At 38.7% G+C, this 27,606-nt stretch overlaps 1 protein-coding gene across 1 annotated transcript in view; it reads left to right on the top strand.

Annotated features, from left to right (window-relative positions):
* Positions 1–11,136: 11,136 nt before the first annotated feature.
* The window catches only part of exoc2 (exocyst complex component 2), a 57,437-nt gene continuing 40,967 nt past the window's right edge, over positions 11,137–27,606 (top strand). Inside the window, exons 1-3 of the mRNA XM_011474258.3 lie at positions 11,137–11,198; positions 23,232–23,390; positions 27,061–27,237. Of these exons, the coding sequence (XP_011472560.1) occupies positions 23,273–23,390; positions 27,061–27,237 (295 nt within the window). The 5' untranslated portion in view covers positions 11,137–11,198; positions 23,232–23,272. The remainder of the gene's footprint in view (positions 11,199–23,231; positions 23,391–27,060; positions 27,238–27,606) is intronic.

Raw genomic sequence — 27,606 nt, forward strand, 5'->3', positions numbered from 1 at the left:
TTTCCCAATTTATTTACTTGTTTTACAACCCACATTAAAAAAAGGAAAAACCTTAACATTAACGCATGTTGTAAACATAATTTGTCTTTCCATTTTTTATTGTAATATTGTTCTCGTTTGTATTTAACTTTTTCTTTTTTACATTTTTTTTCATAGGTTGTTTTATAGTATAATCAAAATTTGTTTTTGTTTTTTTTGTTATGATCTATACACATAAATTGCCAGGGTCTATCGGCCCTAACATAAAATGCTTATTGTTTATAAATATATATTTTCCAACAGGCTGTATTTGAATATTTAAAAATATCTAATTTAATCACTGCATTTGTGCACACCATTCGATTATTTTCCAGTGAATAATACCTCAGAACAACAAAATGTCGGACCTTCCTTTCTCTTCACATCAAAAGTTTTCCTTGCTTGTCCTCCTCTGCGTTGCTCCACATCTGTTACCCGTCCTGACAAACAAAGTGAGTCTGCAGAGGCCAGGTCTTAAATGGTGTTCTGGGGCGCCCCCTTCTGGGCTTTTAAACGTTCTTTTTTCAAGCTCTTTTTTTTTTTGGAAGAATTTAAGAAACACACATTCCAAGAACACAGACAAGCAAGTCTAAATTTTTACTAATACAAATAAACCATAACGTACATCAAATTTAATGTATGCCTTTATAATGTGCATTTTGGTATATATCTTTATATTAATGGCTCGTCTCTTTTTGGTATTGGATAGGTGCATGTCTGTTGTTATACTATATAGTCAGTCATTTGTGAAAACAGTTTTATAGAAATTCATTTGTGTTTTTGAAAGTTTAAGGTTGTACATGTTAGAAAACAGGTAAAAACGTTTTCTTAACAATAATCATGCTGTAAAAATGTAAACATCTGGTTCAGTCTAAAATATCCAAAATGTATGATTACATGAAGGTCTCTTTTAATTGTCCTTGGCTTAAGCGTATCTGGAATATAAATGATCCCCCGCCCCTCCAACCAGCCTTAACCAGGTCCACCTGTTGATGAGCAGAAACATCGCAGAAGTAGCTGGGGCTCATCAGATCTCATCCCAGACAGAACTCCAGAAGCCACACCCCTCTGCTCCGGCTGCTTCTTCCTCTCAGAGTTGCATTTCTCATCCAAAGATGAAAGACTTTGACTGTCGCCCCTCTGGAATAGCATCTCCTTTCTAGATTTTTTTTCTCAGGGAATATCCCTGCATGGAGCTAGACGTGACTGCGCCTCCTGAGACACAGTAGCTTGTTGTCTGGCCCAGGGGGCTAAGGAAAGTTATTATGAGAAGGCAAGCTACATGTTATGTTAACCTGGGTGGTAAACTTCTAAACATATAAACATAAAAATGCCCCTTTGTACCCTCCCGGACCCTCCTATTTGTTTAAAATCACGCACTGGTTCCAGGAAAGTTTTCAGGTTAATAATTTTATTCATTTTTATATTATTAAAAAATGTTTTATAATTGTTGCTCATTTGTGACGTGTTTGATAAGGATATTAAAAAAACAAGGATGTTGTCATCTCAGATTTAATTTTGTAGAGTATAATCCATGGTGTGGATGTGATGGAGAGCTGATGGAACCTCACAATTCTTTCCGGCATTCATTTATTTTTACTTTTTACTGTAATGCAAGTACAGAAAGGATGTGTGCAAACAGTAACTATTTAAAATAACCCGCGTGCACTCTAAAAACAAACAGAACTGCAAAAAATGGTAATAAATAAATTAAATCGGGTCAGCACAGGAGTGCATCTGGTTTGTAGGCCTAAGCCCAACAAAAATGTAATTCTTATACTTGGAAAGAAGACCCACCTATGGTTAATTTTTTATACACAGACACGCAAAAAGGAAAGAAACAGCTTTATTTACAAAATTCTTTGTTTAATTTGCAGAGTGAACAATTGAAATGTAATTAACACGAAGGACCCCTTACCTTAGCATTTAAAAGACATTCCATTCAGAATTTTTTTTTTGCGTTGAACTGATGTGCTTTGTTGGCATAGTGGGGCAGAATAACCATATGACATTTCACTTTGTGATAAGAGCCAGATTGGGCATGAACATAGCTCGATACAGCCTTTTTTTCTAGAAAAGCACTTGAAAAATGTAAAACGGCGGCCATTTTTCAAGATGGCCACCATGCAATTTACAAAATCTTCAACTGGTTAACAAGATAATACAGTACATAGGTGAACGAATAAAAAAAAAAAAAAAAAGAAAAGCAAAGAATTCTGTTTGGACCATTTCTGGAACAGACTGCCAAATAACTATAATTACACTCAATACTTCAAGTATGGTGCATATCCATAAAGGTGTTTAAACATAACCTAATTAAGGTTTTTTTCTTCTTAATAGTCATTAGGAATGATTTGGGACTCTAAAGTTTAAGAATTTATTAGATAAAGATAACTAAAATGAATAAGATACTGAACTGTAGCTGAGATTTTCAACATAGTAAAAACAGGCCACCAATTCAAAATTTTCAGGTGGCTTAAATTTTATTCTAAAGCAGGGATTTATAAGCTAAATTTGTATCAAGTCCGGTGCTTCTATCACAAACGGAAGCGTGCTTATGAAAATTTGATGAAACTTGCCTTTAAACAGGGTTTGTTTCCCCACAATTCTCTTCAAAAGGCAATGCTACCTTTCTGAGGCCCCAGGTCGGCTGGGACGAGAATCTATTGATTCTTGTCTTCAGCTTAGAATTAATCTATAATTTTAATTCTATAATTTTTATTAACACTAGCAAAAGGAGTTAGAATTTTTTCAGTCTTTTTCTTTTTTTGGCACTAACCTCAGATTGCTCAGCAATAAAACCTCTCATTAAATCTGTCAATTTAGCTGAATTTCTGGTGTGTGGCATGGTAACTCTTCTTAAATGTAACAAAATGGCATCTGGAATGAAAGGACAATTTACAATATAAATTCTACATTGCTGAAGACATTAAGATGCTTAGTAGGGATGCAACGATACACTTTCTTCCCAGTTAGGTTCAAACCTCAAATTGTGGGTCATGTTTTTTGTTTAGATTAAAAATGTGTGTGTTTTAAAACAACAAACAGAAATTCCAAAAAATCATTTTTTTTAATTTGCTAATAAGCAAGTAACAATCAAGTAAAAGCTATCAGTTGGCTTATAACTTTAGTATAATGTAATAAAACAATAAATCCATACTAAATTACGCTCAACACGTTTGACACTTTGAACATAGACCTTGTGGTATGCAATAGGGAGGTAATGACACACTCATCCCATGATTCTGCTCATTGGTATACCATTCGATTTGGTTTTGAACTGAGAATTGTTGCGTCTCTAACGCTAAGATCAAAAATGTAGAGAAATGAAAGTGTCTATTTACTTCTTGCATGTCCATGTACAAATCAGTTCTTTTCTTTTATACAATACTGACAGCATGTGATTGCTGGATGTTGCAAATTTCACAGATGTGTACTTTACTTCAGTTCTCTTGCATTTTTTTTATGTAGAATATTTTTTAAGCTCAGTCTGGCACAGGCCAGGACACCCTGAACCTAACCATGAGCCCAGGTACCAAGCTCCACCAGGAAATGGAGAGCTACTGGAGATAAAGCCCCTCTCCGAAGCAAAACAAACCCAAATATCACAGGTTTATTTGAAATATTCTTGTCTTGCGTTAATAGCAGCCCTACAGGCTACGGATTAATTACACGTGGGTCAGTGGTTTCTAAACAGACCAATTCTTTGGAGTATAGTTTCTTGAGAGATTTCAAGTCCAGGAAGCGATTGCATAAATGAGGGGTTGTTAAAAACACAGAAAATGCAACAGCAAAGCATTTTCTAAACGTATAGATGTCTAGGCAATCATGGATCTGGCTCTCTAGAAAATTCTGCAACCTCTCAGGTTCCTGTAATGTCAACACCCAGCGAATGATCTCACTGTAGCGATCTTTGACATAGAAGGATTCACACCCGTTTGATGTTTTACAACTGAAATGCCCCGAACAGGAAGGAAGTGCTCACCCACCGCTCGTCTGTTCCATCTTCAGGAGCTCAATGGGGGGGGGAGGGGGCAGGGAGGATTTTAGCGCAATATTTACAGTGACCTTTTCCTCTTACTGGCCAGGGGCCCATGGGAAAAACTGCAGAAGACAAACAATGAACAATAGGATTCAGTGATGAGCAATGGTGCCAGCGCAGCATGTGCCATAACGGGATGTAGATTGTACAGGGCTGGAAGGAGGAGTGGGGGTCACTGCAGGGATGATGGCTCCAGTGGTGCCCCTCGGTACTGCACCTGGACACCTGCTCTGTAAGTGAGACCTTCACTTTTGTTTTGTTTTATTCTCATTACACGAGATGGTTTCAAAACTCGAACATCAGCATTCTTTTGAAATAAACTGCGATATTTCCATTATACCTAAAACCTAGTTCATTTTTATAATTTTTGGAGCAAACAGGTGTGCACTTGTGACATTCCTTCTGTAAATGACTTTGTCACTCTTTATCAGTTTTAAAAGTGAGGGACGGTGAGTGCATTGTCTTAAAATCAAGCAGAAATGTTAAATATTTAATTTATAATTGATTTTTTTCAGTCCTAGACAGCTCACTTTAATTTGGTCATCAACCCATTGCAAGTCTTAGTGTTTTTTGGGAGAACCATCTGTTTGTTTTATTGTTGATGTACCAGTTTATTACATTGTGTTACTGAGCCTAGCATATTTTTTCACAGTCCTTTGTACAATGTGCCCTGTTTGATAGCATGATGACAACAGGACTAGAGCTTTGTTTTTAAAAAGCCAAGCTTGTGGTCTTGAATATGGTGACACCTGTATTGTTAATTCTTCAACCAGCACACTGAACTACATGCCCCTGCTGTCCATTTGTATTCCATTAGGGAAAGCCAAAGTTTCCAAACCAAAACTCCCCTGCCCTTAAATCTGTTGCCCTTATCTTATATTGTATCACACAATTCTTTAGAACTTCTCCTAGTAGTTCATGCAAGATGGGCCAGAATCAACACTGAGACTGTAAATGAACACAACGAAGCAGGGTGATTTTGAGCTTAGGTCAAGGACAAGCAGGAACTCCCCATTTTCGCTTTGTATTTTACAGTTTATTTGTTTAGTAATCCATCTTCTTTAACTAAAAAAATAAACAATGTTAATTTTTGTAATTGATTAACTGTTAGTTGTAAGGTGAAAGCTTTTATTCTTGGCCTTTAAAGTCTGTCGGGACAGATGTAATTTACCTCCTGTTTTTAATGAAAAAATTGATACATAATTGATATATAATATATATATATATATTTTCTTTTTATGTGACATTTCTCATCATCTTACATGCAAAACTATAAGCATCACAAAATAGTTTGGTAGACACTAACAAAAGGCCAACTTAACCAAGATACAGCTTACCTACCCACATTCTAAAGCAGGGGTGTCCTCAAAGGGCCAGATATCACTTATACATGTAACTAAATGTAATGAAAAATAAACGTAACTACTAAAATAACTCATTATTTATTTATTAGAACTTTTTAAAGTGACATTTACAGTTGCATAGAAAACATATGCTTGCTTGTTACTCTAGCATAAATTCTTTTAAATTTGATTCTGACAGGTTAGGTTATGTGGACAGTGTTTAAGTCCTTATATATAGTTGCCCAATCCAATATTCTAAGTCGGATTCCTCCAAGATATGATTAAATACACACCAATTTTTATTTTTTATTCTATGAAATTGAAAACTTGTATGCCCTTGCGGGCCACATAAAATGACATGGCGTGCCACATTTGGCCCGCGGGCCTTGAGTTCGACACGTGTTCTAAAGTATTTCATATGAGAGCCTGAGCAAATAACTATGTATTATCAATTGTCTTGATTCTTAGTCTATACATTCATATAGTTTATACATTAGTTTATACATTCATATACATTCAATGCTATACATTTAGCAAAGTAATTCATTTTACAGATAATTTTAAATGCCCCCAAAATATGGAGTCTGAAATAGTAATTATGTATGCAGCCCTGCACCACGTGTAGAATCACCAGGTGGTATGTGTGATATGCCACTGATGTTCTCATTCATTGGCAAAGGCTGCACCGCTGAGACTGAGATCAAAATCTTCCATCGTCATTGCTGTAAGTAGATGTTTATGTAGATAAACAGCCTCTGTGTCACATCAGCATCTGTACAAATTCCCAAGTCACAGTTTGATCCCTCAATTATCAGATTGCCCTGTGTAATTGGACAATATGTTTCCCTGGAGACTGGGCCTTGCCTTATCACAGAAATTCTTTCTGCCCTGCACAATTTGGTGAGATAAATGTAATGGTATCAGTGCTCTTGTGTGTGCCTGGGTGGTCTCCACTGCATTTCTAATGATGCTGCGCCTTTCCCAGAACAAGTGGAAATACCTCAATGATGCACCGTGAAAAGCGAGACTATGAAGGAGCAAACCTCCCACTGGGCTCTGCTCACACAAAGAACATCCAACTCGCCAGAGGAGCACGCAGGTTTGCTGCACAATTTCTGTGCACTATCAGAATAATGTATTGAATTTAAATCATACCAATTTGTCTTCAAATCTTCTTTCTTGAAATATTTTGCCAGGAACCAAAAGAAAGAAGATCTGAAATCCAGTTGTTAGGATTCAACTTTAAGACGTCACCTGGATGAATGAGAATCTTCTCTGACTAGAAATAATTATCTTAACTACTCAAATTTCGGTCATAATTAGCTGTGATAGCGCATAACATCAACTATCTTTGATTTTAAAAAACAAACAAAAAAAGGCAAATTATGATAAGCAAAAAAATTAAATTAAATACATAAAACATACAGTATATATCTAGGTTTTATAAAAGATTTTTGACTCAATAGTCAAGTTCAACAGGATCTTAGGTGGTGAGGAGATGCCTGAGAATGAGAAAAGTGTGATGGTGCCCATTTTTAAGAATAAGGGAGATGTGCAGACTCGTAGCAACTACAGAGGAGTAAAGCGGATGAGCTTATTATTATTATTATATAATGAAGTCATGGGAAAATGTAGTAAAGCTAGACTAAGAGAAGAAGTGAACATTTTTGAGCAGCAGGATGGTTTCATGCCAACAAAAAGCACAACAGATGCAATATTTGCTTTGAGGATGTTGATTGAGAAGTGCAGAGAAGACCAAACAGGCTTTTTGAAAGGTAGACATTCATCCACTAACATGCGCAGATTAATCAACCTAATAGATTACACAACTATCGATAACCAAGAAGCAACCATTGTGTCACTGGATGCAGAAAAGGCATTTGATCGGGTCAATTGGAAATTTCTAATAGCCATCTTGAATAAATTTGGCTTTGGAAAATCGTTTATTAGCTGGATTAAAATATTATACGCTTCTCCTAACGCTCGTGTCAGAACAAATGATCAAACATCTCCAAGCTTTAACTTACAAAGAGGGACCAGACAAGGCTGTCCACCATCTCCGTCTTTATTTGCCCTCTTTATTGAACCTCTAGCTGCTGCAATTAGGCAAAGCCAAGATATTGAAGGCACTCAGACTAGAAATGTAAAACATAAAATAAGTCTGTACGCAGATGAAGTTTTATTATTTACTGCAAATTCACAATCTTCCATTTGCAAAACCATCTCCCTTATTAATACATTTTCCTCGGTTTCGGAATACTCCATAAATTGGTATAAAAGTACAATTATGCCAATTAATTGTAACTATCTAAACCTATCATCCATTAAATTACAATCAGGCAACATAAAATACTTAGGTATAAATATTTCCTAGACTTTCTGATCTATTCAAGTTAAACCTCCCCCAACTATGGAGTCAATTCACCCAACTCCTTAAAACAATTGAGGCAGATCTCACTAGATGGAAAACTAATAGGGAGAGTTGCAACCATAAAAATTACGATTCTTCCCAAAGTTAACTATCTGTTTTCAATGATTCCTTCCAAACCTCCAGCTACATGGTTTAAATCATTAGACTCATTCATCTCCCAATTCCAATGGGGAGGTAAACCACCAAGGATCAGTCTAAAAACTATTTAAATCTCTAAAGACAGAGGAGGTCTAGGCCTACCTAACTTCCAGGATTACTACCTCGCAAACAGATTACTTTATGTCCTAAAATGGCTTAAACCTGGTGTGTTAGATGAATCTTGGATAGATATACAGACCACTCTCTATGAGAACCTAGATATTTCTAATTTGCCCTTTTTCAGTCCCAAAATTAAACAACACAAGTGCTTCAGAAGTGAAGGCATCAGCTCATCTCTAATAGCCTAGTGGGATTTTCTCAAAAAACAACTTCACAATATTTCCATGCAAACTCACCCCCATCTGGAACAACTCTGACATCTTAATAAACAAAAATGTGATTCACTTTACTTCATGGAAGAACAAAGGGATCCAACAGTTTCAGCAGATAATTCAGAATAGAACATTTATACCCCTCCCAACGTTATCCTCAATTTATGGGATTAGTAAAAACACATTTCTAGAATACCAGCAACACAGATCAGCTATAAATTCTAAATACAGCTTGATCCAAATAGACCTAGAACTTCCTCCTACAGTAACACATTTCATTGACCTTAAGAATCCAAAGCTTACCTCCAAAATTTATAAACTGAACTAGGGTAACTCTCTTTGGGGCCTCGTCGGCACCCACCCTCGATTCCACTTTTACTCGCATATTAGACACCTTGATTCATCTAGGGTCATATGGGGATTATCTGGTGGAGGGGGCACGGTGAAACATCCGGGCTCATCTCTCACCGGTCCGTCCTTCAATTTTAACTCTCACTTTAGATACCACATACTGCATGTTGGTACCACACACGCAGCAAACAAATGTTTACACAGAGGGACCCCGGGATGGGGGGGCCCTGCTACTTGGCACCCCACTGGAGACCTCCCATTTTAACCTGCAACACACACACTGCACACCCACACCACAATACACAGGTGGGATCGGGAGGGGCGGCCCGTCTTCACCCGCCTGGTCCTCTCGGGGCGGCCTGGCGTGTGGGGACCTTGTTAGCTGAGCCGGTGGCTGTGCGTGTGGCGCTAGGGGTTTTGTGGGCTGAAGAGGATACTGTGTAGCGACGGGGGGCAGGGGGCAAACAGAAGAATGTGTGTGTGCGTGTGAGAGTGCATGGGTGGGGACAGGCCTGGGGGCTACCTCGCCAGTACCCGCTGGGGCTCACCCTCCCTTTTCCAGAGTGGGAAGGGCAGCGGGGGGGGGGGGGAGGACGTGTTGGGTGAGGGGGTTGTAGGGGTAGTTTTGTGTCGGGAGAGGTAGGGCTGGGGCTGCTCCTGGGCCCTCTGGGTCCTGGCCTCTTCCTTGGCCCGCGTATCGGTGTCCAGCGCCCAGTGGCCCCAATGACTGCTGCCTGGTACGGCAGAGCGCACCTGTCCTGTGGCCTGGGGGCCCTGACGCTGGGCTTGCCTATGCCTCCCAGTGCCGGAGGGGCCCCCCCCGAGCTGCATGGCTCCCGTCGTTGGGGACGCTCCTGGTCTGGGGGTCTCCCCGTCAGGCTGGGGAGGATCTGGTTCCCCTTATGATCACATGGTTTACTTTGGCAGCGTCCATGTAGCTCCACCCCCATGTGCACATGCACACTGACACACTGCTCCCTGTCTGCCTTATCCCTCCTCCTAAGATATCTTCCACTCATCTTAGTGTCACAATTTCAAGTGTGGATGTGATATTTGCCTTTCTCTAGCATAAATGTTTCACAGCTTCAAATAATAACGTATTCAAATTGGCAACTCGGCACTTGCAACCCCTCACTTTCTCCCCCTCCTTCTCTTTTTCTTTTTCTTCTACCCCCCCCCCTCACACACACACACACTTTGCCCTTCTCCCTCCCCTTTAATAAAAAGAATATGTATATGTACTTAAAACACAAGATGTAACAAATTAATAATAAAAATAAATAAATAAAAAAAGAAAGGGGTTTATACAAATGTACACCCTGGCTATCCGAAGATCCATAACCCCTTTTTGTAATAGTAAAACCTGTCCAACACAAAAGGCCTTTAGCACTCATCTGTTTGCTTATGCGTTGGACAGAACCAGTTGAAAAAAAAGGGAGTACAGAGAAGGTCAGAGAGTGCTACACTTTGTCTTTTGTATTTGTAAATCTGGAGAAAGCTCATGACAGGGTGTGCAGAGATGAACAATGCAGAACAATGAATAATGCAGTATTGTATGAGGAAGTCTGAAGTGACAGAGAAGTGTGTTAGAGGACATGTTTGAGGGCTGTAAGACAGTGGTGAGGTGTGTTACAGGGGTGACAGAGGAGTTCAAGGTGGATGTGGGATTCCATCAGGGATCAGTTATGATTTGTAGCAAGAGCAGGGAACAGGTGGAGGAGAAGCTGGAGAGGTGGAGGTTTGCCCTGGAGAGGAGAGGAATGAAGGTCAGTACATATGTGTGAATGGGAGGGACCCAAGTGGAAGAGTGAGGTTACAGGGAGAGACAATGAAGGTGGATGATTTTAAGTATCTAGGGTCAACTGTCCAGAGTAATGGGGAGTGTTTAAAAGAATAGAAGATATGAGTTCAGGCAGGTGGGTGGAGTAAAGTCTCAAGTGTGATAGAAGACTTTCCGCTCAAATGAGAGGAAAGGTGTACAAAACTGTGGTGAGACCAAGCACGTTGTTCAGCCTAGAGACAGTGAGGAACATACAGAAAGCAGAGCTGGGGGTAGCAGAGATGAAGATGCTGAGGATCTCTTTGGGAGTGACCAGGATGGATAGGATCAGAAATGTGTACATCAGAAGAACAGCACATGTTAGATCTTTTGGAGATAAAGTAAGAGAGGCCAGACAGAGATGGTTTGGAGATGTCCAGAGGAGAGAGAGTGAATGTATTGGTAGGAATTGTGCCATGTCTAGTGCTGCCAGGTAAGAGGTCTAGAGGAAAGACCAAAGAGGAGGTTTATGGACACGGTGAACAAAGACAAAAGAAAAATGTCTACATTTTTCAAATATTTGTTTATCTAATATAATTAATCTCAAATATATTTTCAAAATGTGTTTTACACTTTTTGAAACTGCATTGATCAAAGTTGTAATGTAATTGATCAAAGTTGTTCCAACTTTTATTTTCATTTTGCTTGCTTTTATTGTGAAGGCTAGATCCGGAAGTTCCTGCGGATTACAGGAAATGGTCGCGGGGACAAGCTACAGTTAACTGTGAGTTACCTTTTTCCGAAATTTCCTCTGCTATTCGCAAGACAGAACGACAGTGATTTGAAGTACACACTTATAAATAGTGGAAGTATGTAAGGTTACAACTTAAAGAAACGACTATTCTTATTTTACATCGTTGTCATCACAAATGTCGCAAGCAAAGGCGGCGTAGCCTAGCTAGTAAAATTGTCAACAAAACAATAATGGTTCCTTAACCTCCGACTAAATGGGTTTTGCGTGACTTACCGCCAACTTAAAACGTAAATAACGGTGTTTGTTCAAATATTTCGAGACTTGTCCGTGGAAATAACTGTGTCTTACTGTCGCGTTGACAACAGGACTTGGGTTGCCGAAAAAAAGGTTAAGAACTTAGTCTCACGAATAATATGCCACACAAAACTTGGGTCGGGAAGGCTTAAGTTATGAACGAACAAACGTAAATTTGTTTGAATATTTTGCGTAAAAAAATAAAAAACAAAAACTTAAATAAAAGATTGTCGCTTAAGGGGCGTTTCCTCTGGCTGTAATCTAATGTGCTAATCCAGACAAACACAGGGAACCCCGGTTATTTCTTTGCACTATCCTCTCCGTACATGTTGTGAACGGCTTGTAGTTACGGTAGTTGACCCATAAGAATCCAGGCAAATTATTTTCTATCTTTTCTTATATGCTTCTGTGGAGTAATGCTGTTCCAAGTGATGCATCTAGAAGCCAAGCATTTCCCTCCTGTGCTTGAAACTCATGAATGATTGCTCTTTTAATGTGTTCGCCTTAAGGTGGAGTTTGAAATCACTTGGCCACAACAGATTAGAGCTAGTTGGGATAATAAAGTTTAAAAAAAAAAAACTAATTACAAATGATTTCTTCTTGAAGTGACACTTAGTAGGTATTCAATAGATGTCACAGAAACTTTATCAAATAATAACCTGGATCACACAACAATCTATGTCTGCCACTCCATTTTTTGAAATCTCTGATCAACAGCACTTTACTCAAAACTGTTTTTAAGATGGAAATATTAAATATACAATCAATATTAGAATCACACACACACAAAAATCATGACGTCTGTTGAAATAAATAGTTGTGAAATTACACTGATTTGATATTTTTACAGCAATAAAGCTCTATATTTTCCTGGCCTGTTAAATATCCTGACCAAAACACAACTGGACTAATCTGGAATAAATGGAGTAAAGACTCATTCAACATCCATGTCAGACTTCAGAATTGCTTTGACACTCCCATTAACTTACTCCTAACACTTGTAAAAGCCTTTCTAAAATAGATGAAGCTAGAATATCTATCATTATAAATGTCTGCAAAGACATGAATACTTTGGCAATACAGTATATGTTTTTAATAAAAATATATTTTATAATAGATTGAAAATAAGACAATGTTGAAGTGCAGGGCTGTCTTTTACTAAAATGATATTCAAAATAATGTGCTCATGAGTTTAAAGAGCGTTTTAAAATGTTTTCATGTTAGAATAAAAAAATGACATTTACCATTTAATCTACTCTTCATTCAAAGATCTTATTTTGTTTAGAAAATATAAATTTTGGAATTTCTGCTTGACATTGTTCTTTTCGGCTTTTCTCTTAAGGGGTTGCCACAGCAATTCAGCTTCCTCCATCTAACCCTGTCTTCTGCATCCTGTACTCTAACATCAGCTACATTCATGTCTTCATTCATGCTTTTTGCTTGAAATTGATTATTTTAAACCTTTTCCAACACTAGTAATTGTGCAATCGTATACTTTAGAAGCCTACGCACCCTTTTCAATCCACATGTTACATTTGATGGCTATGTTCAGTGCTTGAGGAAAACAAAGACGTTAATAGATCTATTTGTTTACAAGTGGATGGAAGCTTAATGTCTTTATGAATGTCCATCATGAGAAAATTTTACAAGAACATAATGAAAAAAACACAATTTTTATTGAAGTGGGCTTAACATTTACCATGTGATATGTTGTATTATACATAAACTACACAGAATGAGTTGACAAAAAATGTTAATGCAAGCTAAGATGCAGACAGTGTGATGTTCTTCGTAAAAGACTAACCATAATAGAAAATATGATTCCAACTAAAATCAACAACTCCAGCTATTTTCATTGGATTCATAGTACTATTAATATTATGTTCCCTCGTTAATCAGAGCAGTAAATGGACTAAAAATGAGCTAGGATAGGGGAAATCTAATCATTATTGTTTTTTTGTTTTTTTTTAAACAATATTTATTAATGATTTAAAGCTTTATACACTTTTCTCATACAAACATGGAACATTTTCACTCTTTTTATTCTCTGGTCTGAAATCTCAAAGTTCCCACCTTTGTAGAAAAAGAAGTCCAGTATTAAAGAATGAAAGCAAAGATTCATGAGCAATAAAAGATTTATGCATATTTAGCATTTCTGAATGCATTCTATACTGTGTGCAGGAGACATGGCAGATTTAGGAGATTGATTGAAATGATCTACAGCCAATCACAATGCAAATCACCACTCGTTGTTTTAAAGGGTCTATACCATGCTTTTTTAAGCTTTTCAGAGTAAACTATATCCATAAATATGATCATAAATTACCCTTTGGCTTACTAAAGAAAGATTTTTAATTTGAAATATTAGTCATATTTGCATCCCTTTTTCCTACATAGATCTGAGGCACCTCCTTTCACTCCTCGTGGGTGCTGCCCATTTCATGATCTCATTTTAGAGTCGAGCTCAACAGCATATGCCCAAGAAAACAAACAACATCCAAACTTTTGTAAATATGTATAGAAGCGTTTTGCCGATCACCGCTAGCTCTACATAGAATGTGTGTGAGTCTTTTAGCCTGGGGGGGACTCTTCCTGGAAGGGCCAGTTCATCACCTATCTAGGTCACAATGTGAGAACCTGCTTGTTTTCGTGAATTGGGAGGGGCTGGTGCTCGGAGCGCAGGTTTTTTAGAGGAATACTCAAAAATCCGTGAACGGATCAAAATACCAATTTTGGGTTGTCTTTTGTGATGAATTAACATCATTCACAAAAAAGTGCAGAAAAGTAGATTTTTGCATGATATAGGCCCTTAAAAAAAGGCATGCAAAGTTGCACTGAAAAAAATCAGATTTATTTATTTTGAAGAACTGTACAAAAGCGTCGCTGCACATCTCTATGAAATCCTTCAGAAATCCGTCAGATTCTCTCAGTGAGGAGCAGTCTTTCTCGCACTGTGGCAGGAGAAAGACTGCTCCGTCTGGAACCAGTGGGATCGGCTTTATAGCAGCAGGGAACACAGTGGAATAATGAAAAGTAGTCAATTCTAACATCCCCTCATTCTTTTACTTTTTTTTAACATTCTCTTACTTTTTTGTTTTATATAAAGGATTATGTTGAGTTTAAAGATCTTATTAATGTTTTGTTTTTATAAATAGGCTTCAATGAGACAATATTTTGATGTTAGAATACACTTGTATTTGTATGTTTTGAAGTACTTTATATATGCTTAATTAAATCTATGTTTTGAAGCTTTAAAAAATAATTGTAGACTTTTATTTTGTCGGTTTTTTTTCTGTTGTTTTTTCCCATTTTACTGATCAGAAAAATGATCCCAACCATAACTCTAAAAACGTGACACGATCCCAATGTTAATACTGTTTAAGGAGAAATTGAACTTGGTAAATATTTGTTCTCTGACACATTTCTCTGTTGTCTTGTAAATGTCATTGTTTGTTGACTGAATACCATCGATTCTACCCTGATCCTTTATTGGTCTTCTTTGGAACAATAATGTAGCATCATTTCTTTAAAAAGAGTTTTTTTAGGTGAAACTCTTTTGCTGTTTTTTTTTTTTTGTCAAAAACATAGTGGCATCAGTTGAATCTTAATAAACTAATTAAATGCTAAGTAAGCGTCAGGCCTGCGGAGTTTCCCACAAACTGTTCTTAACTGCTGCTGATGCCCACGTCTAGAAGGCCGCAGTTAAAGCCCTCCATGTCCCATTCACTGACACTTCCGTAACATTAGCAATGGGCAGAGAGGTGAAGGTGAAAACCAGGGGGGGTGGAGGTGGGGGGCTGCACTCATCCATTTCCTGTCCCCCTCTTGGGGCTCTAATTGAAAAATTTTGGGTGGCCCTGCTTGTTTGTTTTGGTGGACTGTGGTGGGTTTTGTCTTTTGGGGTTTTTCCTCGGCTACGAGGCGTGGGGCCTCAGGGTGAGTCGAGTGATGTGGGGGCACGGGGAGGGGGTCACGCCGAGTGTTGTTTGCAAAGCAGCCGTTGACTCTTGCCCTTACCCGCACTCTCTATTCAGTCTGACCCCACCTGGTAGACTCCAGCTTGCTGGTCTTCACGTCACAGTTTCTATAACCCAGTTGGCTCTGAACAGACGACTAAACAATTCAAACAATTCCTCCATCAATAAATGTGAGGACTGGAAAAGTAGTTATAACCCCAGCAAACTTCAGGAAAGCATTTAGAAAAAAAACGATTGATTATCCTTGCGAGCTTAATAACATGTCCATGTTTGTTGAGTAAGCAGCATTGTTTATGTAACGTTCATCTCGTGTAGCTTCGGGAGATTCTCACGCTTCTCTCTCCGAGTAAAGCAGCTCCTGAAGGTTTAGATTGCTCAATTTTGCCGTGTCACCGGGCAGAGCTGCCTGTCTCCAGCGTCCTAATCCTCCCAAAACATTTTCCTGTCGTTGCAGAGCTACTCTTCATATTTCTGTTTATTGGTACAGGATTTTTATATGGGAAATTGGGGACTTTGCTTCATGAAGCATAACTCTACGAAGCACTTGAGACTGACAAACAAACAAACACTTCTAAACACAACAAAGCCTGTGGGCAGACATTGGGATAGCGAGCCAAACGCGCACATCTGATCAGCCTGCCCTCATCCGTTATCATGGAGGGGTCTCTGGGTGAACCCCAGGGTGGCTGCATGCAGAGGAGATGCTGACTCATTGAGTGCTCAGCACTCCAGAATACACTATCAATTGACTGCACATTTCCTGTCCACGGGATTTATTTATTCAAAATAGGATCCAGTTGACACATAATTTTTAGCTGTTGGTCTCATTTACGCCCATCCACTTCTCAGACAAATGTGGTCGTTCGGCCGCAGGCGAACACTGAGCAGGATTGTTCGAAGCTCCGCCCAGCCCGTTTGATCAGACCAGTCATCTCCAGGCAGGGTGATGTTTGGCTGGCTCTGTGCATTCAGAGGAGCCGGTAGAAGGATCTCTGGAATCTGGTGTTTGTGTAATGTTGGGGGGCACGGAGTGAAACGGTATTAGTAGATGTGTGTGTGCTGCGTTTGGGGGGATGGATCGAGGGTGATGAGCTGCCTAAATGGGTCCCTTTGTGCCCGCTAAACTCATCACGCTCTCTTACATACACATTTTATGCCAATCATTGCCATATGTGAGTCACTTTTTACCTTTAGAAGTTGAAATGAGCAGAGTTATGAAAGCCTTATTCAAGCCTTATTCCTTGAGTGTATGTGTGTTTGTGTTATCATTTACTGGGTCAGCTAGTTTAGTAAATAGACACAAAGAAAAGGAACGGAAATAAATTATTGTAATAATGAGATAGACAAATCATTTTTACTCACAAATGTTTAGTTTTCGCAAATTAAAATTTAACATTCACATGCTCAATTTACTATAAATATTAAAAATAATAACTTTAAATCCATACATCTGTGAGCTGAATGTAGACCGAAAAACATCCATTACAATACTCACAAACACACATTTATACATTTCAGATTTAGAAATCGTCTGTATTTTTCAGTGTAGCTTGATCTATCCAGCAAGTTAATATGTGGCTGAATTTTGAGTGGAAATACGTTTTTTCTTAATTTTGATAAGTCTCAACCGGGCTGAACACATTTTATTTTTGTTTATTGATTTATTCAGTCGGTTATTTGATGATTTGGGGCTTGTATTGTCATTTTCTTTTTCTTGAGTTGCCGTTGAGGGAATTACTCTTGTATGAAAACGTTAAATTCAATTAAATTCAAAATATTTCTTCATTTGAGTAAATGCTAGTAATGTAACTAAGCCTCCTTACGCTTCCTTTAATTTACTAGTTTTTTTGTTTGGCTTTAAAGCTTTTTTTTATTTAATGAACGGAATAACACATTTCTAATTTTGTGTTTTAGAAAAATTGTAATCAGATATTTGATGAAGGATTAACACTTCCTTCTGTCTTGCTAAGGTATTCGTCAAATATATCAATGTATACATTTTTTCCCATCAGTATTATTTTATCTATAAGTTTAAGCCTCAGTGGTCTATATTGGACCAAACAATTGGACAGATTTTTATCTTAAAAGCATTATTATCTTCGGATTGACCGTCCATTCCAGGCCTACTTATTTCCTTTCAGGGTCACGGAGTTGGTGGGGTCTACCCAGCTACTGTAGGGTGATGGTGGGATACACCTTGGACAGTTTAAAGTCCCACTTCGATCATTTGATTTTATTTTAAAAGTATTCCCCGTGGTCTTTACATCACGATAATGCTGTTTTTAGCCATAATCAACCAGGACATAGTTTCTGCAGAGCACCAGTGGTTCAATAGAAATTCACCTCTGAGTTGTGGGCAGAACCATTGGTGTGGAGCAACCCTGTCCCCTCCCTTTTGCTTAGAACTTTCTGTTTCTGTGCTCTCCCACTAGCTTACACCCCCTCACACCCCCAACCTAACATTACTGGTGCAATGGAAATGGCGAGCAGTATCGGAGCAACAATTTTGAGCCAGATGCCAGCTCAGGCGAGGAAAACAAAGACGTGCATGGATCTATTTTTCTACAAATAGATGCATCAGAAAGAGAGTTTGCGGCCTAGTGTTTTTTCTACTCCACAAATATGCTCTTTTTTTTTCAATGGCATTTTTTAAATCTTCTGCCAATTCACAGGGATTTGAAAAAGAAATACTCAGAAATAAAATTTTGAGTTGAAGTCTTTTATGTCGTCCATTAGAAAAAGGCCACAAAATATGTTACAAACACAATTTTCATTGGAGTGGGTCTTTAAGTATTTCTGTTTCAATACTTAGTCTGTTTAGGTTAGCTGCAAAATCTTGTTACTTTGTAATGTTAGTTTTTTTTGTTTGTTTTTTAAATCCTTTTCTTTCTTTATTCAACATTTGCTTTTATTTTTGTTATAATATACTGTGATTCCACGCAGTTGAAGAAGTGGGTTTCTTGTTGGCAGTACTGGGAAAGAATCTCAAACCTTCTGTAGAAACCAGGGACGGCCCGGTTGTTTGTTAGTTGGTGTCCAAGGAACACAAACCTACATTTTTAGCCTTTAAATAAATGAGGGTGGGGTGGGTGGCTCAGAGGATGTCCAAGGAAAGGAGCTAAATCTAGCGCTTCTGTTATCATCAAACAAATTTGAGGTGTATAATGGGACACAGCTTGATCCACGTTGAAAGAAAGTTGGGTGTCACCTGAAGAGGATATTTTAAAGCCCCCAACAGGCGTAAACTTAAAATATCCTCCAGAAAACATTGACAAAACTACAAAAAAAAAAAAGAAAAAAGAGTTGAATGTTGAGAAAAGGGCAAACATTTGAATTGGACTCCTGAAATGGCAAAAACAGTCAAAAGTGTTAGCTTACCATGATTTCTGGGGGTTTGCAGTGTGACATGATACCTGTCCTTCATGAAGGGGTGCATCATGAAGGCGTGGGCGCATGAGTGCGCGTGCACGCCACTGTTACAGAGAAGGGTCTGGGCAGTGTTCCCGTGTCCATGCACAGCCCCCAGAGTAAAGTAAACACAGCGGCTCTTTTCTCATCCCAGCCGTCAGCAGGCTCTCCCCAGGCCTGAGCCAGAGACCACACACCCAGACCACACACACGCACTCATGCACTCACACACACTCAAAAAACTGCCCAGACTTCTTTGCAGATCCTTCCACATACTCGCATACGCTCAGACCACACAACACCAACTCGGGGCCCCTCACACGCAACCTTGCTGAGCTGTCATTCCGCGAGCCGTATGCATGCGTGTGAGTGTGCGAAGGCCAGCTTCGTGTGTGTTTATTCACGTGCATTTTTAAGATTAGGGGGATCGGATAAAAACACTCCTGGAAGCGGAGTCAGAACCGAACAAAACTAAAAAAGCTCTGTCCTCCACACCTTGCCACTCCCACTCTAAACATGTGGGATTGATGAAGAATATGCCAAGCTCTTGTTCTGGGCCTGTTAACCTCTTATCTTCATCATGTCAGATCCCTAGCCCCTTCATTTCCTCTGACAAGCGCAGGGCAGCAGCAACAACACGAGGTAAATCCCTCTGGAGGTTTCTTGTTAGTTTTGCAATGTTAGGGCAGTTGAAGAGTGAAGGAGCTGTCCCAGAACAGTTCTCAGAAAGATTCCCACTCCTGGAAATTCTGGCCCTTTAAGAAGTGCTGCATCTTTTCATATGTTAATTGGAAGAAATAGTTTTTCTAATTGTAAAACTAGAATTACTCCAAATGTTTTGCACACAAAAACGTTCAGAAATGGATTAATTGCATGTTTTAGATGTAGCTAAGCTCTTCTGGCTGCTCTAGATTATAGATTTGCAACAATGAATTTTTTGTAGGTAAGGTTGCAGATCATTATTTTTAAAATTGTTTTTATACACTGTCATAAACAATTTTTGGGCCAGTATGTGGTAAAAACAAAAGTGCAGTAGAACTGCAAATATCGCCCCATTTTAATATTTATATAAAAAATTATATTTTTAATGACTGAATTAAGGGCTGCATGGTAGCGCAGTTAGCCTCACAGCAAGAAGGCCCCTGGTTCAAGTCCCGGCTGGGGGACCTGAAACACAACAGCAATGGGGGGGGACCTTTCTGTGTGGAGTTTGCATGTTCTCCCCGTGCATGCGTGGGTTTTCTCCCGGGACTCCGGCTTCCTCCCACCGTCCAAAAACATGCTTCATAGGTTAATCTAAATTGTCCATAGATGTGAATGTAAGAGTGCATGGGTGTGTGATTGTGGCCCTGCGACAGACTGGCGACCTGTCCAGGGGTCCCCTGCCTTCGCCCACAAGTGGCCAGGATAGGCTCCGTGACCCCGAAAGGGAGCCTATCCACTGAATGAATAATGGACACATTGTAAGAGCTTTGAGCATCTGGAAAAGCGCAGATAAATTCAATCCATTATTATTATTATTTAAATAAAATGAAGTTTCCTAAAGATCATGACTATTTAAAAAAACAAAAGATTAGAACAATTTGGAAATGATGAAACACTTCATTTTGATAGTGTCTTTAACTCTTTTTTTATTTTAATTTTATTTTTTATCTCCGATTGACCCCAATCATGGATGTGTTACCGCAGACCCCCACTCCATCAGGTGATGGGTCAGATCTGGTGAACAGCTTTTACACACTCAGGTGTGATACAGTGGAGTTTTCAAATATTGACTTCTCCTCAGAAACTATATCATTTCCACTGGATGAGTTGGAAAAAGGCCCAACTTCCAAGTGAGGAGTGTTCTGATTTGTTTTGTTCGGATCTGGCAGGAAATTGCAGTCTGTCAGATGCATTTTTGTTCGCAAGAATTGTTTTTTTTTTTTCCTCAGCCAATTTTTTCTGGCAGCTTTGACAGAAGTCATGGTGATATCCTCCAAAGTTTAAAGACTCCTTCCTTTTTAGATTCAGACAATTTTTCTCTAATTTAGCCATCAAATTCAAACAGCAGTGATGACATTCTTCCACTTTTCCTGTAGAGAAAAATGTTACACCATCTCCAGACCCCCTTTTGTATTGCCAAATTTGTTTCTAGCAGATTTGATGTTGGTCCATAATTACGATTTCTGCTTCGTCACATTGTTGTGTACACAACTGACCTGTATCTGTGTGAATGGTTGCTACTAGGGGTGTGTATTGGCAAGAGTCTTGCGATGTGAAGCGTATCGGGATACATCTCTGTGTCACTCGTTCTCATCTGGAGGCCGTTACAAAGCACCACAATCTGCATTTTTATTTGATACTGGCACTGGAGTTTCGGTTTGGTACCCATCCCAAGCAAAAACTAGGTAGCACATGTCTCACAACAACAAGAACTGCGAGGCTGACTGAACATTTAGCAATTGAAAGAAGCTGATTCTCGCAAGATCTTGTTGTTTTGGTGCGGTGGTGTAGAACTGCTCAGACAGACTCGGTGTGCTGTGCGGCCAACTAGCGATCGGGACTTTTAAGTGGAAAACAAGAGTCAGACGCTGAAGGACGCTCAAATAATTGAAAAGATATTGTCTTGACAGCATTTTGAATCTATACAAGTTTGGCCAAAGGAAATATTGTAATGTATCGTCAAATCGATTTTTCCCAACACCCACTAGTTGCCACAACGACTTTGCTGAACATTCACTTTGTGTGAGCGACGACATTTGTTTGTGGCGATCGTGTTTTGGCCATAGAGCAAAAAAGGTGTATGATGGAGAGCCTGAGATCGGTCAGCCTTTTTTTTGGGACCTGGCAGTAATTTATTTGCAAACATCTGTGCCGCTGAAATGCATCCTTTCAAAAATGTTTCCCCCTCATTTGGAAATCTTTCTCTTCCTTTTCTTCAGTTCCTCCACATGAACTGATTTGCATGGGTGCTCCTTCTCTGGTGCCATAATCTGTACAATATTGCATGGGCTTTTGAGGAATGATTGGGCAGAGCAGGTTTATTTATCCTGCACTGTGAGGTTTACATTCTTCCTTTCCTCCCTGCTCTCTGTCTACTCCTTCATTCTTGGCTGTCTTTCCTATTCCCCCATTATCTGTAAGATAGCTGCTGGGCTGCCCTTAATGTGTGGAGACCTATGGGGGGAAGATTACTGCCTACTAAATACTGATCATATTTTAGTGTAAAAAGCTTCCAAACATGTGAATCTTTTCTGGTAAAAGAAAATAAGGAAAAACTCTAGTCATAAGTATCCTACACATTAGCAAAGGTCAAGGTAACAGAGGTCATTAGGAGCTAACTTACAAAAACAAACCATGTTGCTCCCACCACCTTTCAGCAGTCAATGTAAAATTTAAAATATGAAATTAGCAACAACAACAAAAAGTAAAAAAAAATTCTCTTGTAACTAAAAATAAGTGGCCTTGATGAAACTTTTCCTACAAGTTTATATTTTTCAGAGAAAACCTGCATAATTTGTCGTTCCTTTTTTGCATAAGGTTAACATCTGTTTGCCTAAACAAGCAACCACGCAATGAAACATCATATCTGTTATTTATCTATAATTCTGCTAGTATTGAAAAATATGTATTTTTAAAATTATTGATGTTTTCAGTAGCTTTAAATTAGAGTTCATAATACTGCACATAAATACTGTAGTTTACATGTATTTGTCAGTGTTGAAGCAGGTTATCGATCCTATTTATATATATGTGTGTGTGTGTGTGTGTGTGTGTGTGTGTGTGTGTGTGTGTGTGTGTGTGTGTGTGTGTGTGTGGGTGTGGGTGTGGGTGTGGGTGTGGGTGTGGGTGTGGGTGTGGGTGTGTGTGTGTGTGTGTGTCAATATAAAATAATAATAATTTTGAGACTCAAATGTTATATTGTCACTTCCTGATGTTAATGAAAGCTTTATAAAACCCATGTTGTTTCTGTTGATACAAAGACAAAATATAAACAATTTTCTTAAATATGTTGTTGATGTTTGAAAAATGTGAACTAGTTTTACATTTTTTTTAGACGAATGCAGGCTAAAGATGTTTTTGATGACGTTGACTCATTTCTACTGCAGATCTCCGTTTCTCTCAGATTTCCCACGAGCTGCAGTTGAGGTTTCAATTGTCTTCAGTCTTGCAAAAGAGAAAAAAACTTTGAGAGACAGAAAAATCTTAGATTTTGCAACTTTAAAAGGGTCCAAACTGATGCCCTCAAGTAAAATGCCGCCAGAATATTAATATTTTCCTTAAATAGACATAACAAGATATCAAACTGCCTTTTTATTCTGTCAGCTGCTTCACTGACTTCCCACAGACGGTCACTGTTTGTCCTCCGTTTCTAACTGTATCTTGTGTTTTCCGTGTCCAGGCGTTGATTGACCCTCGAGTTCCTGTTTGCCAGAGGCCGCCATGTCACGTGCACGTCCACCCCCGCTGGTCACAGGCATCTCCCCCAAGGAAGGAGCAGCATGGACCAAAGTCACAATCCGTGGGGAAAACCTAGGCACGGGTCCAGCCGATCTTATTGGTAATAACATTTCCAACCGCACAGCCCACCACTTAACAGGCTAAAATACACTTTTTTTAAACTTTAGTTTAATGTTTCAACATTATTTAACTGTAACGTAATATTAATATTCACAGGAAATGATAGCCGTACTTCTGCTTTATGGTCTTCCTCTAAGTGTTATTTCTTCTTTTTTTTTCAAAGTAAAATACGCATATATGTTAGCAAGTGAATTAATAAGGTCACATAAATATACAACTAATTTTTTTACAGCCCAGATGTAAATATACAAGATGTCAAAAAGCTGTATAAATTTGTTTTATTCTAAATCATAATTATTGGAGTTCTGCTGTATTAACTGTTGTTGCCATCTCCCATGAACAAACCATGGCAGCCGTTGTTTAAACAAGCTTTTATAAAGTTTCTCTCTGTTTACATGGAAAGTAAGTGGACGGGTCACCATTGTTTGGTGCTTGTCTATAATCAACTTGTCAGTGCCATACTTGGGATTTTGTTTCTTTGGGGTGATATGAAGCTCCTGAATGTTTTTAGTTATTCTTGGACAGAATTAAAGGAAATCCTCTCAACTTGTCAGGATGCTACTTTACCTTATGTAGTTGATGACTGCCGTCTCACAGGAGGAGGGAATATTGATCCCTTGTCTGTCTCTGTGAAACCTCCCTTTGCTTGTCTAAGCAGCTTCCTATCAAAACAGGTTTTTGTACCTTTTATTTTTATTAGCTGTGACGTTTGGGATCAGGTGACAAAAATAACTTTATTGATGTTTGCTGCACAGACTCAACTTTAAATGGGGAAGGATGTAGAAAGTTTGATTGTTTTTCCAACACATTTGATTATTTTTAAGCTTTTTCCAACCTTATACCAAGGCGCTAAAACTGTTACTGGTGAGCTTAGCAGCTGTTAGGACCAGTTATCGGCTTCATTTGGACTTAGAAAGATAGAATATGGAGGCAGAAGCCCAGGCTTCTAAGAGGAAGGGAATGGAGGACTAGGTTAACCCTGAAAAGAAGGTGATTGCAAGAGGTGCCTGAGGGTCTGGTCGGGGATGCAGACAGGTTGGCAGAAGAGACTTAGGAAAAGGCAGGAAGCAAGATAACTGACTTCACATCAAGGTCCAACCTTTTGAGAAGACATCATAAGGGGAAATTGGCAGAAGTGGCTGTCGTTGATGGAGAGGGTGGTACCAAGAATGCAGAGCGAAGAAGTTGACTTTGTGAATGATGTCTGTTACTTTTTAACTTCTTTTTATGTGTATATGTTACATTCAGAAATACTGTGGTTTTGATTGTTTAAGAAATTATTGTTCTGAAATCCAGTGATTTCATTTTTCTTTGTCATTTGGACTGGGATTTAGGCAGAGAACTTGGTGTTAATTTTTCGTATGCAAGGTCTTAAAAAGTCTTAATTTGAACTCAAAGAAACCGTTAGGAAGGAGCCCTGTTAGATTGTATCACATTCTGATTTGCATTTGTGTTTCCTCATATTAGACCAGATTGGTTTTTCTAAAAAAAAGAAAAAAATTAAAAATATCAGCAGAGCATCAAAAATTGTTTAAACAAAGAATGTGCAGCACATCATACATGCATTTCTTAACAGCGACGGGTTAGTGAATACTATACTCTTGGAAAACGGTTATTGACAGAGATTCTACGTGCACGTAAAAAATCATTTATTATCACAATGAAAGACTTTTGGGATTCCGTTTCTAAAACCATGCATGGAATTCAGTGTAGCCTGCGCTGAAATCCATAAATGTGCTAAACGTTTCAGGTTTATGAATGTGTGTGGCACATGTGATCCATTTCAGAACAGGAACACAGTTTCAGATCCTGTTAGCAATTAATCACAGAAATGTGCTTTAAAGAAACAGCACGCAACATATTTTGTTTATCCACAGCTGCTTTTGCTGCTTTTGCTGCTTGTTGTCACACTCCGTCATTCCTTCAGATCTTTTGCTCTGACGGTGTTGATTTTACACACAAATGATCACTTTTCTTCTTTTAATTATCAAAGTTTGCGTTGAGTTTTTTGTATTTCCCCCAACTTTATTCTACTTTTTTATGCGAGAGAAAAAATGAAAAGAAACAAACTGATCCAATTTATGCAACAATATAGTAAAGGAACAGCTCTTCATCTGAAAGCTGGACAGCAGATGTTTTGGTATCTATTAGTGTCAAAATAAGGCTTCTCCTGTGTCACCTGCAGATGAAAAACTTTGTTTTTTTTGTGGTTTGAGAATTGCAGAAGCTTTTTGATGCAGTTTTGCATGTTTTTATAATGGAAGTGATGATAGACCAAAATAGAAGAAAGTGGTCCTGAAATTTTTCCTTTATAAATTATGAAGAAACCTTTCAGGATTTTTTTCTCATAAATATAAAGAGGAAAAGGAAGAAAATCTAATTGCGGTAATGCAGAACAAGGAATCTACATTTGTTTTGTTTATTATTTAACTCAAGTTTATTAATATGATGTTGCCTCCTTTTAGAAGATTTTCTGTCATTGATGCAGTTTAGGGTAAAAAAATTTTTTTTATCTCTAAACAAGCATGAATTAAATAACTTTTTAGTGTAGTTTAAATAAACTCAATGTAGATGGAATACTTTGATTTCAGCATTTATGTTTTTAGTATAAAAATGCTTATAAATTAGTCTCTTATTCTTTTTTTCTCATCTGTATATCCATACGTTTTAGCCAGTGGTGTGTCATCCTCCTTTTGTTTATCTATTCCACCTCTTTTGAAATTCATTCTTTGCGAATTTTGGAAAGTTATTTGAATTTTAGTACAGACTCGCAAAAAAATAAAATCGGCTTTTTTTGTGTCATTTGAACTGTAGCCCTTTATAAAGAATAAAAATTCCTAAACACTAAGTCGTTTCGATTAAAACTGAAACCAGTTTGATCTGTTTGTATTGTCCTTAAACCCACCACCAGCATCTTGCTCTCATTAAGCGTTTGAGGGTCACTTTTTTTTTTTTTTTTTACTGCTGTTTTCTCTCATATTTGCCAAACGTATCCTCCGCAGAAAGCCGAGAACACCGCTCCCACTCGGACTGCAGCGTGCCGGCCAGCCTATTTCTGAGCATCCCCAGGGCCCCGACATTAGATCATTAGATATGCGCAAATGTGTGTGAGTGCTTAATTCACTCAAACCAAGCGGGCAGTGAAGAACAGGAGCAGGAAACAGGGCTCTAATGGGCATATTATTCACGGTTTTATGGGCTATTGGTTGATTAGCTCTCGCAGGCTTTCCTCACGTTTGACGGCTCACACATGAAGCGTCCCAAATCTGCTGAGCGGGAAACATCCCTCCCCGTCTTTGTCATCTTGTGCCCAAACGGTGTTCAAAAGGGTTTCAGAAGAGGCTGACAGATGTAGGAGCACATTGTGCCAGTAATGAGCCACTTAGCATTGAAGAGACCGAGATTAACTTTAGGAAGCTGGGTGAGATGAAGGAAGATCAAGGCCACCCACACCCGTCCTGACCCCAGCGTGAACTCTGACCCCCTGCCGACAGCGTGACTTAACTTGCTGATGGATGTCACCGCTGTCTAAGAGAGCTCCTCTTCTTTTTTATGGACTGTGTGTGTTGTGAGCTACACTTTGTTTGTTTGTTCTATCGGCGTGTGTCTGTTATCTCTCACCCCCTTTCTTTTTTTTTTCCTTCTCCCAGGTCTATCAATCTGCGGGCACAACTGCATGCTGACGGCCGAATGGATGTCCGCCAGCAAAATAGTGTGCCGCGTGGGACCTGCCAAAGACGATAAGGGGGAGATCATCGTCACCACCAAGTCGGGAGGTCTGGGCACCTCGACCGTGTCGTTCAAGCTCCTCAGGCCGGACAGGATCGGTGAGAGTCCAGAAGAAAACTGCAATCAGTTTTTTGAAAAAATGGAGGCAGATTTTCCTCAAATCTTTTTTAAAATCAGAGAATGATAAGTTATTTAAGAATCAATTTCCCTGTTTTATACATGAATTCCTAAATTTGTCATAAATATAATTCAAAAAGTCAAGGTAAACCAATGTTGTTTTTATCCAATGTATCAAAATTAACAAAAAACCATATTAAAAAAAACTTTTCATGAGTTTTAGAAGCCAAAATAATATGAAATAATGTTTTTTCTTTTTTCAGCCATACATCAGTCGAAACTACAACATTTTTCTTGACAAAAACTGATGCAAACTCGTCAAAAAATACCATTTTATGAAGTGAACCCCA

This window comes from Oryzias latipes, chromosome 4 (assembly GCF_002234675.1).
Source record: "Oryzias latipes chromosome 4, ASM223467v1".
NCBI lineage: Eukaryota > Metazoa > Chordata > Actinopteri > Beloniformes > Adrianichthyidae > Oryzias > Oryzias latipes.